At 42.0% G+C, this 11837-nt stretch overlaps 1 protein-coding gene across 1 annotated transcript in view; it reads right to left on the bottom strand.

Annotated features, from left to right (window-relative positions):
* Positions 1 to 8887: 8887 nt before the first annotated feature.
* The window catches only part of ADGRL4 (adhesion G protein-coupled receptor L4), a 113415-nt gene continuing 110465 nt past the window's right edge, over positions 8888 to 11837 (bottom strand). Inside the window, exon 16 of the mRNA XM_063137030.1 lies at positions 8888 to 9381. Coding sequence (XP_062993100.1) covers positions 9319 to 9381 — 63 coding nt within the window. The 3' untranslated portion in view covers positions 8888 to 9318. The remainder of the gene's footprint in view (positions 9382 to 11837) is intronic.

Here is an 11837-nt window from a genome sequence, read left to right as displayed (position 1 = left end):
ACCATGGCTAAATTGTTTTGTACAAGGTGGATTAGGGGAAGTCTGCTAAAGTAAATAAGATCACCATGGCTTATATCAGGAGCACAACATGAAGAAAGCAGATTGTTTTGGACAACTTTGTTTTGCTGGCATTTTAGCTAAGGATAAATGGAGAGTCAGTGTATTGAGCATGCTTTATTTTCTCTGCTACTTATTTTGTTTATAAATAGCTTTTCCAGTCAGGAAAGATGTGGCCATGTCTTGACTTATGTTGATCCAATCAAAAAGTCTAACAGTTGACAAGCTGGTTGACATTTTATCTTCTCAGGTGTGTGTGTGTGTGTGTGTGTTTGTTTGCAGATCTTAGTATTTTTTTTGTACGTTATATTCTGGACCTTGTAATAATGCATCAGATAGGATAAATTCACAGAGCCTGTATGTATTCATTAACCCACACAGTAAGGTGGCCACAGTCTGCATCATGCCAAGTCCAATATGTGAAGGGACTTTTGGCAAAAAGTCTTCAATGGGGGCTGCCCTCTTGAAATGGGTCAGCATCTTCTTTGCAGCTGTCAACCCCCCCTCCCTTTACTTTCTTTTTTTCTGTATGCTCAGTCCAGTCAGCTGCCCACAGGGAGACTATGAGGCAAGTTGAGGCTAGTCCTCCTTGGATTTCCTCTCAGTGCTCTTTGGGAGTGACAGCAAGGAGGATGAGCTGTATTTGCAGCATTCAAGCTTTGCCCAGCTCAGACACACAGCTGAACAGTGATATTTGACATGTCTACTAAAGGCAAAAGGAACAGGATCAACCGAGCTTCCTAGAGCAGAGAATTTTAATTTCACAGCCTAAGTGTCACTACTAAAAAATTCCCTCTCTTGTGTATCCAGCTATCACCACATATGGAACAAATCTATCACCACACACAAAGATCTAATCGCCGTGAGTGAGAAGTGTGGTTGCAAACCAGATTTTGTTGGTTGTGTTGTGGTGAATCAAGTGGAGGCCCTGTTGAGATGCTTAAAGCCTTGCTGGGATAGGTGGGGTGCGTCGATGAGGTATAGGAAGGAATATAAGGGAATAACTGTGTGCTTAAAAAAGTATATGACCCCCCCAGACCCAGAATATGGGTGATTATTGAATAATCCCTTTGCAACACTGTATCTGGAGAGAAGTGTTTCTTTGAAAGGTAAAATAATGATCACTTGATATTAACATTATAATCCTTTGGCTACCAAGTGGCTTGAATGTTAGAATAAATGAGCCACACTAGGAAGTTGTTATTTGGTAGAAAATTGAAGAGTTAGGAAAAGAAACTTTGAGACTATTAGGCTTAGTATTCACTAAGGTAGTAAACCTGTGATTGGGTTGGCACTGTGGGCTTACATAACTGAATGCTACTCCGTACCAAAAGAAAAGAAGAAAATAACACACAAATACAAAAACGTCTCTCTCTTGAGTATCCATCTATCACCACACGCATGGGGTATATCTATCACCACACACATAAAATCCAGTGCTGAAAGAAAGAAAGCAGCAGTGATTGCTGCCGTGACCAAGAGTGGATATAATGTACAGTAGGATTGTGAGCTCAGTTCAACACTGAAAACATTCCTGGGCTCACAATGCTTTAATTCAATGTGGATGTCTTTTGCACCTGGCTGTGGTTGGTGGATCTTGAGGTTCTAATACAATTCAACATAGATTCCATAAGTTTGAAGTTTGCCCATCCCATCCCTTTCACTAATATAGTACTTTTCCATGTGACAAAGGTTTTGTGTGTTTGTTTGCATAAAGGAACATTCGGTTATGTGAGTCTCCACTGGATATATGAAATGGTATATCCCAGACACAAATTTACCACCCCAAGAAGAAGTAGGCCTTAGTGTAATTTTGACATATGTGTGTGTTTGTGCGTGTGTGCGATATATATATATATATATATATATATATATATATATATATATACACACACACACACACACACATACAATTGGTGGCGGAAGCTTAAACTTGTTCACATCAGGCAATGATTACAGGGGTTCTGTTCTGCACTTTCTAGCATTTTGTTCATGGTGAGGATAATTAACCCCTAGTCCCCTACTTGCTGTAGAGTCTTTGAAATAGTTCCACATACAGGATATAATAGTGAAGTTGGGAGGGGGGAATTACTTTGAGAACAATCGAGCGTTTGTTAACTCAGAATTTTTTTTATTACTCTACTCAGGAAGTCAGATACTCTGGTATTTGAAAAAGCAATGCTGTCTTTGATGTGTTTAATAGAAAGGATTTGTTTCATTCCAAAAGCAAACAATTTTCTATCAAAATCTAAGCATTTATGATCACCTGTCATTTTCATGGTCCTCTAAATTTTGTTTTCTACCAAACCCTCCTGGAGAGATTGGGCACTTCTGAAAAACTCTTTGTTATTTGTAGATTTCAAATGAGTTTTGATTCCTTGAAATCAGTCTACCAGAGAGTTCTAAGTGGAAACTGATTGCTTTATACAAGTTGGCTTGCACATTCATAGGAAGTTGCCTTATAGGACTTCAGGACCAAACAAGATATTATATTTGTCATAGAGTTTACCTGTACATAGGTGATTTTAAAATAAATAAATATCTGTTGTGGAGGAGGTTGAGCCGGATCAGGATTGTGCTTATGTTTTATCACTTTTATTATTTTAACTGTTTTTATGTAATTTATTGTTGTGAGACACAGTGAGAGGGCTTTTGCCTTGAGAGGTGCCCCAAAAAATGTTTTAAATAAAATCAACAAATAAATAGTTCCAAATTTCAGTGTTGCAGGTTTCGTGAATATCTTGCTGTCCTCACTGAGTTGCAGTTGTAGCCAAGAGGTTTTTTTTCTTTTTTTTACTAATTTCCCCTGATAAGATGGCATTTTTTTTTCCAAATTCTTAGATCTTTGTTTAGGGCCTTGGTCACTATCTCCCATTCTCTCAATGACATTACCTTTTCTGCTGTGAAGACCATGAATACTGTACTGGATGTGTGCGTACAGGAGTGTCATCATCCTCTATTGGAAAGCAGTTGTGTCTATTAACTCCATGGTGGCTGCGCAGTGGTGCTGCATTGTTAAATGATGGAGGAGCCAACTTGCAGCCACATCGGGGTTTCCCTCTCAAAACTGTTTCAAACTCTCGATTTATGGCGACTTTTACCTTTGCTCCAGGTTATCCAGTGGGCATAGAGAAAAAGCTGCAATTGGCTACTGAAGATGGCAGAGATGGAGTTCAGAGAGAGGCTGAGTCTGTTGTTGTTTTTGTTGTGTAAGTGTGGGAACACAGGGCGGGGGTGGGCTTGACAATGGAATGGCAGCTGGCATTGCGGTTTTCTGGTTTGATAGCCCACGCCTCCTCTTGCCCTGTCTAGCTTTATTGATTTAGCTTCACAGCAGCAATGCTATAGGCTTTAGAGCTGATCCCTTTCCAACATGGCATCGTAAAGACACCCCTCCTTCCATCCTAGGGCTTTACCATTTAAAAATAAATAAATTCAAAATATTTTAAAAGTTTTGTTTTTATTCTTCTCTATTTTTAGAGGCTCTGCACTTCTCTACTGTACTCATTAGGGTTGCCATATCACAACCCAGAGATCCGCCAGAACACCCCAACATTTCAAGCCAGCAGGAGGATGCAAGGGCTGCATTGCCTGAATTACTTTTCTACCAATACCTTTGTCCTCGCCTGATGCATCAAGCATAGGGTGACCATATGAAAAGGAGGACAGGGCTCCTGTATTATTAACAGTTGTATTGAAAAGGGAATTTCTGCAGGTGTCATTTGTATATATGGAGAACCTGGTGAAATTTCCCATTCATCACAACAGTTAAAGCTACAAGTGCCCTGCCCTCTTTTAAATCTGGTCACTCTAGTATAGCTGCTGCACTTTTACTGTTGAGATGAAGAGGGAATTTCACCAGGTTCTCCATATATACAAATGACACCTGCAGAAATTCCCTTTTCTATGCAACTGTTAAAGATACAGGAGCCGTGTCCTCCTTTTCATATGGTCACCCTAATCAAGCAGGATTCCATTCCCTGCCCCCCCCCCCGAGCACTTTTCAAAAGTGGGGTTAAGGGCTGGGTGGAAGACCAGTCCCTGTTGCATTTACAATAAAGTCTCACAAACGTTCTGATGCATGGGCTTGATTTCCTAGCATTGTTTATTTTTATACTTCAACAGGGTGCATAAGTCCACTCCCCTGCCCCACAAAAGTGTAAACCAAATTTCTTTCAAATATCAGCAGAGCAACAACAGTACATCTAAGTCTCCCAACTGTCTGATCAAGTAAGCACTTCATGCTTTGTTTTTGTGAGAAGAGTGGAACTAAAGGGTTAGATGAGAAAAAGAATATTTGTAGAGGATGCGATACATAACAGTTCTCACAAATTCTGTCCTTCAAATATCCTTATGACACCCCCACCCCCCTGCTGAGTTTATTTCCAGTCCTCCTGCTTGCAAGGGTGGAAGGGAGTGAGAAGTTTAAAAACAGCCTGAGCAGGCCTCTGCTGGGGTTGAGGAGAGAGATAATGGGTGCTTGTACACAGGGCTAAATACTAGGCATGTGCTCCGCTCCGATTAGAAGCGTAGAAGCAGGAGCGAATTGGCTTGCTCCGCCTTGCCCAGAGGCGGAGCAGAAGTGGACCGCGGACCCCTAGAAGCAAGGCGAAGAGAAGCACCCATTTTTGGAGCGCTTCTCTTTCCGTGGACCGATCCGATCGCCATTTTGAAACATTTCGCCCATAGGATTGCATTGCGGAAAAGAAAAGGGGATAACTATGTTGTTTTTTAAGCTATCTTTCTGAAACTTCTTGTGCTTAGAGAGTCACGGATGGGGGTCATTTTGAGCCTACTCTCAGCTCTCTGCGTGCTGCGGTTCGCTTGCTAGAATTTTTAAAAAAAACGACGGGAAAAATACCTTTTCCGAAGGGCTGAGGGGCAGAGTCAACTCCTGGTCATGATCACATGATCCCAAAGTTGGAGGAGGGGATAGGCAAAACGGGTAACTTGGGATTCTGGGAACTTCTCTTTCTTAGTCTGAACGGACTTTTCCCAGTGTTTTTTTAAAACAGTAGCCCCACCAAATGCACAAACACAACCTGAAATCATATACTAAGCCAATAATAAGAGAGCACTGCTACCCACCCTAACTTTGGGGAACAACTGAAAAGATGTGGTGCAAGGGGATGAGCTCCCCTAGGGCATGCCATGTGGACATGCCCTCACTCTCTCCTGTACTTGGAGGGCCATCAGAGCCCTCCAAAGAGAGTAACCCGGTGTAGCAATGCCTTTCCTGAGTTGAAGTGAGAGCGTTACTTCTTAAGACTGGGTCTCAGTCCTCCAAAGTGGTGAAGCAATGGCTTTCATGAGTTGAACTGAGAGTGTTCCTTCTTAAAAGACTGGTCACTACTAGGACCAGTCAAATTGGCAGATGCTTCCCCCTCCCCTGGGCACGTCCCCCTCTTACTGGTAAAAGACAAATGTAGCCTTTTTAAAAAAGTTCTTCTTGTTGTTTATTCAGCAACACTGCTGCTTTTAATTCCACCCCTCCTTCGTTTATTTATTTATTTCCATTTTATATGCATTACTGGCTTATCCTTGGCTCACTTCCTTATGCCCCCAGAAATGTCTGCTGCCTGCCTGCCTTCCCTCCCTCCTCCCCTGCCCGCCTTGCAGGGATGGTTTGTGTCTGGCTTTGACTCAGGGGAGAAGTCCTTCCTGCGCTCACTTGGAGTTTTGGAAGTTCCAAATCCATTTTTCAAGTGTGGAAGAAGATTCATATTATGTTGATGATCTCTACTTCCCAATTCATGACATCTTGGGATTTCCTTTGAAATGGCCCCATTGAGCTGTCTGCAGGTTTAAGCCCCGCCAAAAATCAGGGGATGATGGGATTGCCTTATACCTTGGCATGATTGTGGGTCTAGATGGCATCTGTGAGTGTGCCCACTTCCCTTTTTTTTATCTGTCCAAATGTCAGAGAACAGTCCACGTCTGCAAATGGGGTGCCCGATTTTAATAAATTCCCCAAAAATCAGGAGATGATGTGACTGCCTTGAGTCTTGGCATGCATGTGTATCCCTGGATAAGCTGTCATGGTGCCGAGTTTGAGGTAACTTTCTAATGTGCAAATTGACGGAGCTATAGAAAGGGGTGTGAATGGGGTGTTGGATTTTCATAAATTCCTCAAAAATCAGGGGATGATGGGACTGCCTTGAGTCTTGGCGTGTGTGTGTATACATCCATGAGGTGTCATGGTGGCGAGTTTGAGGTTTCTAACTTTAACAGAAAAAAAGTTGTATACTTTTTTAGCTTAATGCAAGCCAATGGGGGGAAAAAACGGAGCTCCGATCCGGATCTGGAGCTCCGCAGCAGAGCGGAGCGGACATAGGCGGAGCGGGGGCGGAGTGAAGCGGCCCGATCCGCAAATTGTGGATCTGGAAGAGAAGCGGAGCGGGGATCCGTGCACACCCCTACTAAATACCCCCTCCTTTTTTATGGTTCTCCTTTGCAAATGCCTTTTCCATGCCAACAACAATTCAAAGCAAACACAGATTTGGAATGCTGTGTTTGCCTTATGATGTTTAATTCCAACCTAGCAGAAGGGCACAGAAAGTGGGTTACCTGAGGTTCAAGCTACGTATTATGTTAATTGTGTACCTGAGGTCTTTTTTGTTGTTGTTTAGATTAAGTAGTTGTGGCCCCAATTCATGTGCACTAAGAAAAAAGATGTGCAAATCAGGAAAACATGAGCTTACTAAGTTCTCCAAATTCCAGTTTTAAGGTTGTTCTGACTTGAGTCAATATCAGATTGTGAGCTTTGCTTTTTTCGTTCCATATTAAAATCTGTGCATATTTTCATGCAGATTTTTCCAAATGTACAGATCCATTGTATACATCTTTGAAAGGTATAGAGTCTTTTCCCATTGATTTAAACATGTTTGTGTACATTTTTCAACAGTACACATTTGTTTCTTGTGCATTTTTTCAAGTGTACGCATGCTGTTAGCTTTTTTTTTGGTTTGCAAATCACACTGCAAAATCGAAAATGTACTGACTTTGACCACAGACTGTGTTTGATCTGAAAGTGGCGAACTGGGTAAATCTTGATAAAAAATGAACTGAAACAATTTTTTCATACATCCCTAACCAGGAAGAGGTTTTTAAACTTCCCTCCCACTATTTGCTTCCTGAAAGTAGCATTGCGGTGAAAATCCACCTGGGCCCATGAGGGCAGCAGACACCCCCCACAACTAGCCCTCACAAGCCCAGGTGGATGTGCCTGTGAATCCCAACTCTGCAGTTCTGCTCCATTTTCCTTTTCCTTTTTGCATTAATGTTGGCCACCATTAACACAACAGGGGAAAATACAGAATTTCCCCAAGGCTGGGGAAATTGCGTATTTTCTCTCTCTACTCTAATGCCAGAGTAGAGGACAAAGGGTTTGGGAAACTGCATTTCTCTCCCTCCTCCACACAGATGGGGGCCTTAAAGTACCTATTAACAGGGCGGCTACCATTAGAGTGGAGGGGGAAAATACATCCCCCCATACCAATCATTGCTTTAAAGGCCCCCCTTAAAACTTTGCATTAAGAGGGCTTTTAAGACCCCGATTGGTGCAGGTTGAGGAGGCAAACCCCACTTTCTGGGGCCTCTAGAAATTGTACAATACCCCCCAACATGCTATTAACATAGCTGGGGGAATTGCGCACTTTCCAGAGGCCCTGTAAAACATGCTTTGCCTCTCCCCATGCCGATCGGGGTCTTACAGGCCCTCTTAATGCAAAGTTTTAAGAGGACCTTTAAGGCCACAATTTATATCGAGGAGGAGGGCAAAGTGCACTAGGGTCTCCAGAAAGTGTGCAATTCCCACAGCCACAATAATGGCATGCTGGGGGAATTGCACACTTTTCAGAGGCCCTGGAAAGTGCGTTTTGCTGAGTGCTCATCTGGGTCAGCTCCCCAGACCAGGGCTGGCTGAGCAGGGCTTGGCAAACTTGCAGGATGAGCACCCTGCGAGTTCTGCAGTCTCTACCTGATACCTCTACCATGCATGAGTTTTGTTTTGTTTTAAAAAAGGCTCAGTTGGCATCAGGTTTAATCCTCTCCTCCTTGTGTATAATTGTCCCAATTTGGATTGGGGCTGCATACACTTATTCTAGAGTTGTTGTTTTTTTAAAAGCCTTAGCTTCATGTTATGCAATTAATATAATTAGTTTGATCCTTGGATTTGTGTGTAGGCTGTCTTCAGAAATTTAAACAAATGCACAAAGGTTGGGGCAGATCCTGTTACTGTAGCGGTGGTGTTAAATACACTTTGAATGTTTGTAAAGAGCTACTGGTGTGAATGCATGGATTGGACAGCTGCTGTATGTATCATCAGTTACACAAATAATATCTCAGGGTGTACTTTGTGTATGTCCTTGTATTTTCACACTGTTGCAGAACAAGGCCAAAGGAGGGTCCATATGAACCCCTTCACAAATTGAAAGCATCTTTGGAGGGGTTAGGATTGTGCTGGTTAGTCCTTGCACCTGCTAATAATGTGTGCCAATCCTACCTCACTGGCAGGTGCATTTTCACTGGATGTGTGAATGTGTGAACATGTACTTACTGACATATGTGCATAGGACACTTCCGTGCAAAGGGAAATGGCTTATTTTTCCATGAGTATAGGAGCCCTATCTATGCAAACACATAGAATCCCATCAAATGGCTGCCGAATGTGTACCTAGTGTATGCTATCATTGGGGCAGGGGGAGACAGACCCCTCCCTTCAAAGAATGAGAGGTTCAAATGAACCCCCGAATGTGATGAGAACACAAAAACTGCATACAATCTAATTTTTAATCCAGCTGTTTTCAACAGGGGACACTGAGTTTTGATAAAAGTAAAACCTTTTTATTAACACTCTAATGGAATTTACTCTCTTTAAACAGCAATAAGCAAAATTATTTTCATTTCCGAGTCAGCGGGTATGACATTAATAGCAAAGCTACTGACAAAAACGGCTTTGCGCATTGGTTTCAGCCCCTTCTGAGCTACAGCCATTAGCCCTGAAGAGTCCTGGGCTCCTTTAGAAGCCTTATTTGTTACACAATAAACCAGTCTGTCTTGTACAGATATGCAGTTTGTACACAATATAGTGTGCCTGAGTGCACATTTAAGTACAATACCTATACTGGAGAGAAAGTAATTGATTTAAGAGAGATGACAGCTCAGTAGCTCATTTCATACTTTCACAATATAGCAATTTTTCTAAAGCCTCTCGTTTTCTCCTTTCTTCCATGGTGCTGCTCATCTTAGCTTTCCATCAATTTACCTTAAGCATCCAAAACAGCAAGGGACATTTCTGAACAACCTGGAGTATTCATCCTGGATCTGAAATGAAAAGATGAGATGAACACATTGGCTTATTAACAGGTAAATATATGTATTTTAAGCATCTTCCAGAGAGTGTGGTTTATTCCTTTATAAAGGTTTTACATAATTTGGCCTTGGAGGGGATTAGGAAAGATGCTGAGGGGGCTTTCAGAATGCAAGCTACAGAGTCTTACACAAAGGCTTCAATCCAGAATCAGATGACTATAGTTAGTAAACCTCTTTAATTATTTCATAGGATTACTGCTGTACAATCTGAAATGCCTTGCTTCTTAAATCCCAGATCTGCGAGACGTAAATCAGATTTCGTAGTCTTAGGACATGATTGTGAATTATGTATGTGCATGAATTACTTTATTCATGTACGGCTGCACTCCTTAATACACTTACTTGTAACTATGGCCCATTGAAATAAATAGAACTGCCAAGTTAATATGTCTGTGATGGTGGTGTGGTTCCATCAGATTCTCTACCTCTGATTAGATTGTCTTTCTTTCTCTCTTCTGGGACCAGATCACATATTTATATGAGTACCCTGATGGCCCTGCTGAAAACAGCTTTTCTGACTGATTCCTGTGCAGACAATAATGTTTGCAAGAATTCTCTACACAATTTACTACCAGCATGCTCCATATCTGTTCCGCATTCCAGGAGGCTCCTGGTGGAGAGAGATGGAAACTCCCATGTTTTAACTCAAAATTCTTGGTTTTTGCTCAAAACCATTGTTGAGAGGAAGGGAGAGAGAACTTTAGATTCATTCTGTATTTTCTTATCTCTCGTTCAGGCAGCAGTGACCCCAGGCATATAAGCTGTCTGTCACACTTAACATAGTTTAACGAAATGTATGATTCCTACCTTCTTGGATTTGTTATCTCTGTCTGCTCTTTTGATAAAAATAAATACAACAAACAGTCAGATTCCCCCCCTCCCCGCCCCACTGCATTGCCTAACTCAGGTAGATCACGGGTGGCCAAACTGCCACCCTCCAGATGTTGTTGGAGTCCATGTCACATCATTCCTGATCACTGGCCATGCTGGTTGTGGATGATGGGAGCTGGAATTGAATATCATTTGGAAAGCCACAGGTTACCCAATTTTAGCATTTAATATACCTGTAGTTTTAAACAGCCATTGCTGCCATGGGCTGTGGGATGAACTGGATGTGGGGGGAGGTTAACCCTTCCTTCTCTTGTCTTGGTCCTGACAAAAATTACCCTGTAATTGATGTATAAAATGACACTTTCATAGGGATGGGAGAACCAGTGATTCTGAAGCTCACCTAAATTCTCAGAAAACTCACTGGCTCACTCCCATTTTCATTTTCGACCTGTTTTTCAACTCATTTGAGTTGGAAAAGAGGACATTTCGAATGGAAAAGGCACATTTCTGAGCATTTCCCCCAAAAACTCCACTCACTGATTAAAGCTTGAATGTGTGTATTTTGGGGGAAATATGCATTTTTTGAATGAGATTGCAAATTTGGGCATTTGGGAACATTGCTTTAAAAAAAAAGCACTTCTGCACACATTTGGGATTGTGAATGGGACATGCTGTCATGATTTGCGATCAGAAATGAAATTTTAATACATCCCTACATACATGCTACCATGCATTTAATCTAAAGTCCAGTTTGGTCCTTTTCCTATCTTTTGTGGGATAATGCCATGTAAAAGGTAGAGGGAAGGTTTGGGCGGGGTGTGTGTTGTTCTTGAAGTTTTGGTGCTAACTGGAGCTGCTTGAAATGCAAATAGCTTCAGAGAAGAGAGTCTTGTTAGGACTGTGGCAGGGAGAGAAAGATTACACTTCCCCTATCCACTTCCTATGGTTGAATGCTGTTCAGGCTTCCCTGCAGCTGTTGTTTATATAAGAAAGAATATGCACGTTCATTGCACATTAATTGCAGTCAAGTTTAGTTCGGCCCTTAGAAGCCTTCTCCCTTGCATGCTGCTCCTATAGATGCTGCTACTGGGGAGAAGGCAAGAAATTCACAACTAGAACTCTTCTTTACTCTTGCCCAGGGGGAGTATGAGAGCAGTAAAGCAGAAAAATTATGCTCTATCACGGGGTGGGCAGAAGGTAGAACTCCAGATGTTTTGGACTTCAGTTCCCAGCATTCCTGGCCATTGGCCATGCTGGCAAGGTTATTATTATTATTATTATTTATTTATATAGCACCATCAATGTACATGGTGCTGTACAGAGTAAAACAATAAAATAGCAAGACCCTGCCGCATAGGCTTACATTCTAATATTCTTTATATTAGAATGTAAGCCTATCCCATAAGACTATTCTTAATAGTCTTATGGGAGTTGAAATTCAAAACATCAGAAGTCGACTTTTTGCCCACCGCTCCTCGAGCACACTTCCCCCCCTCATGCTTTTGCTTGAGACTTGCTGTGCAAAAGGTACTCCTAATGTGTTGCCTGTTAGTGTTGCACTGACTCTGAATTCTCCT

This window comes from Elgaria multicarinata, chromosome 1 (genome assembly GCF_023053635.1).
Source record: "Elgaria multicarinata webbii isolate HBS135686 ecotype San Diego chromosome 1, rElgMul1.1.pri, whole genome shotgun sequence".
Classification (NCBI taxonomy): Eukaryota; Metazoa; Chordata; class Lepidosauria; order Squamata; family Anguidae; genus Elgaria; species Elgaria multicarinata.
This window is presented reverse-complemented; position numbering and strand designations above follow the sequence as displayed.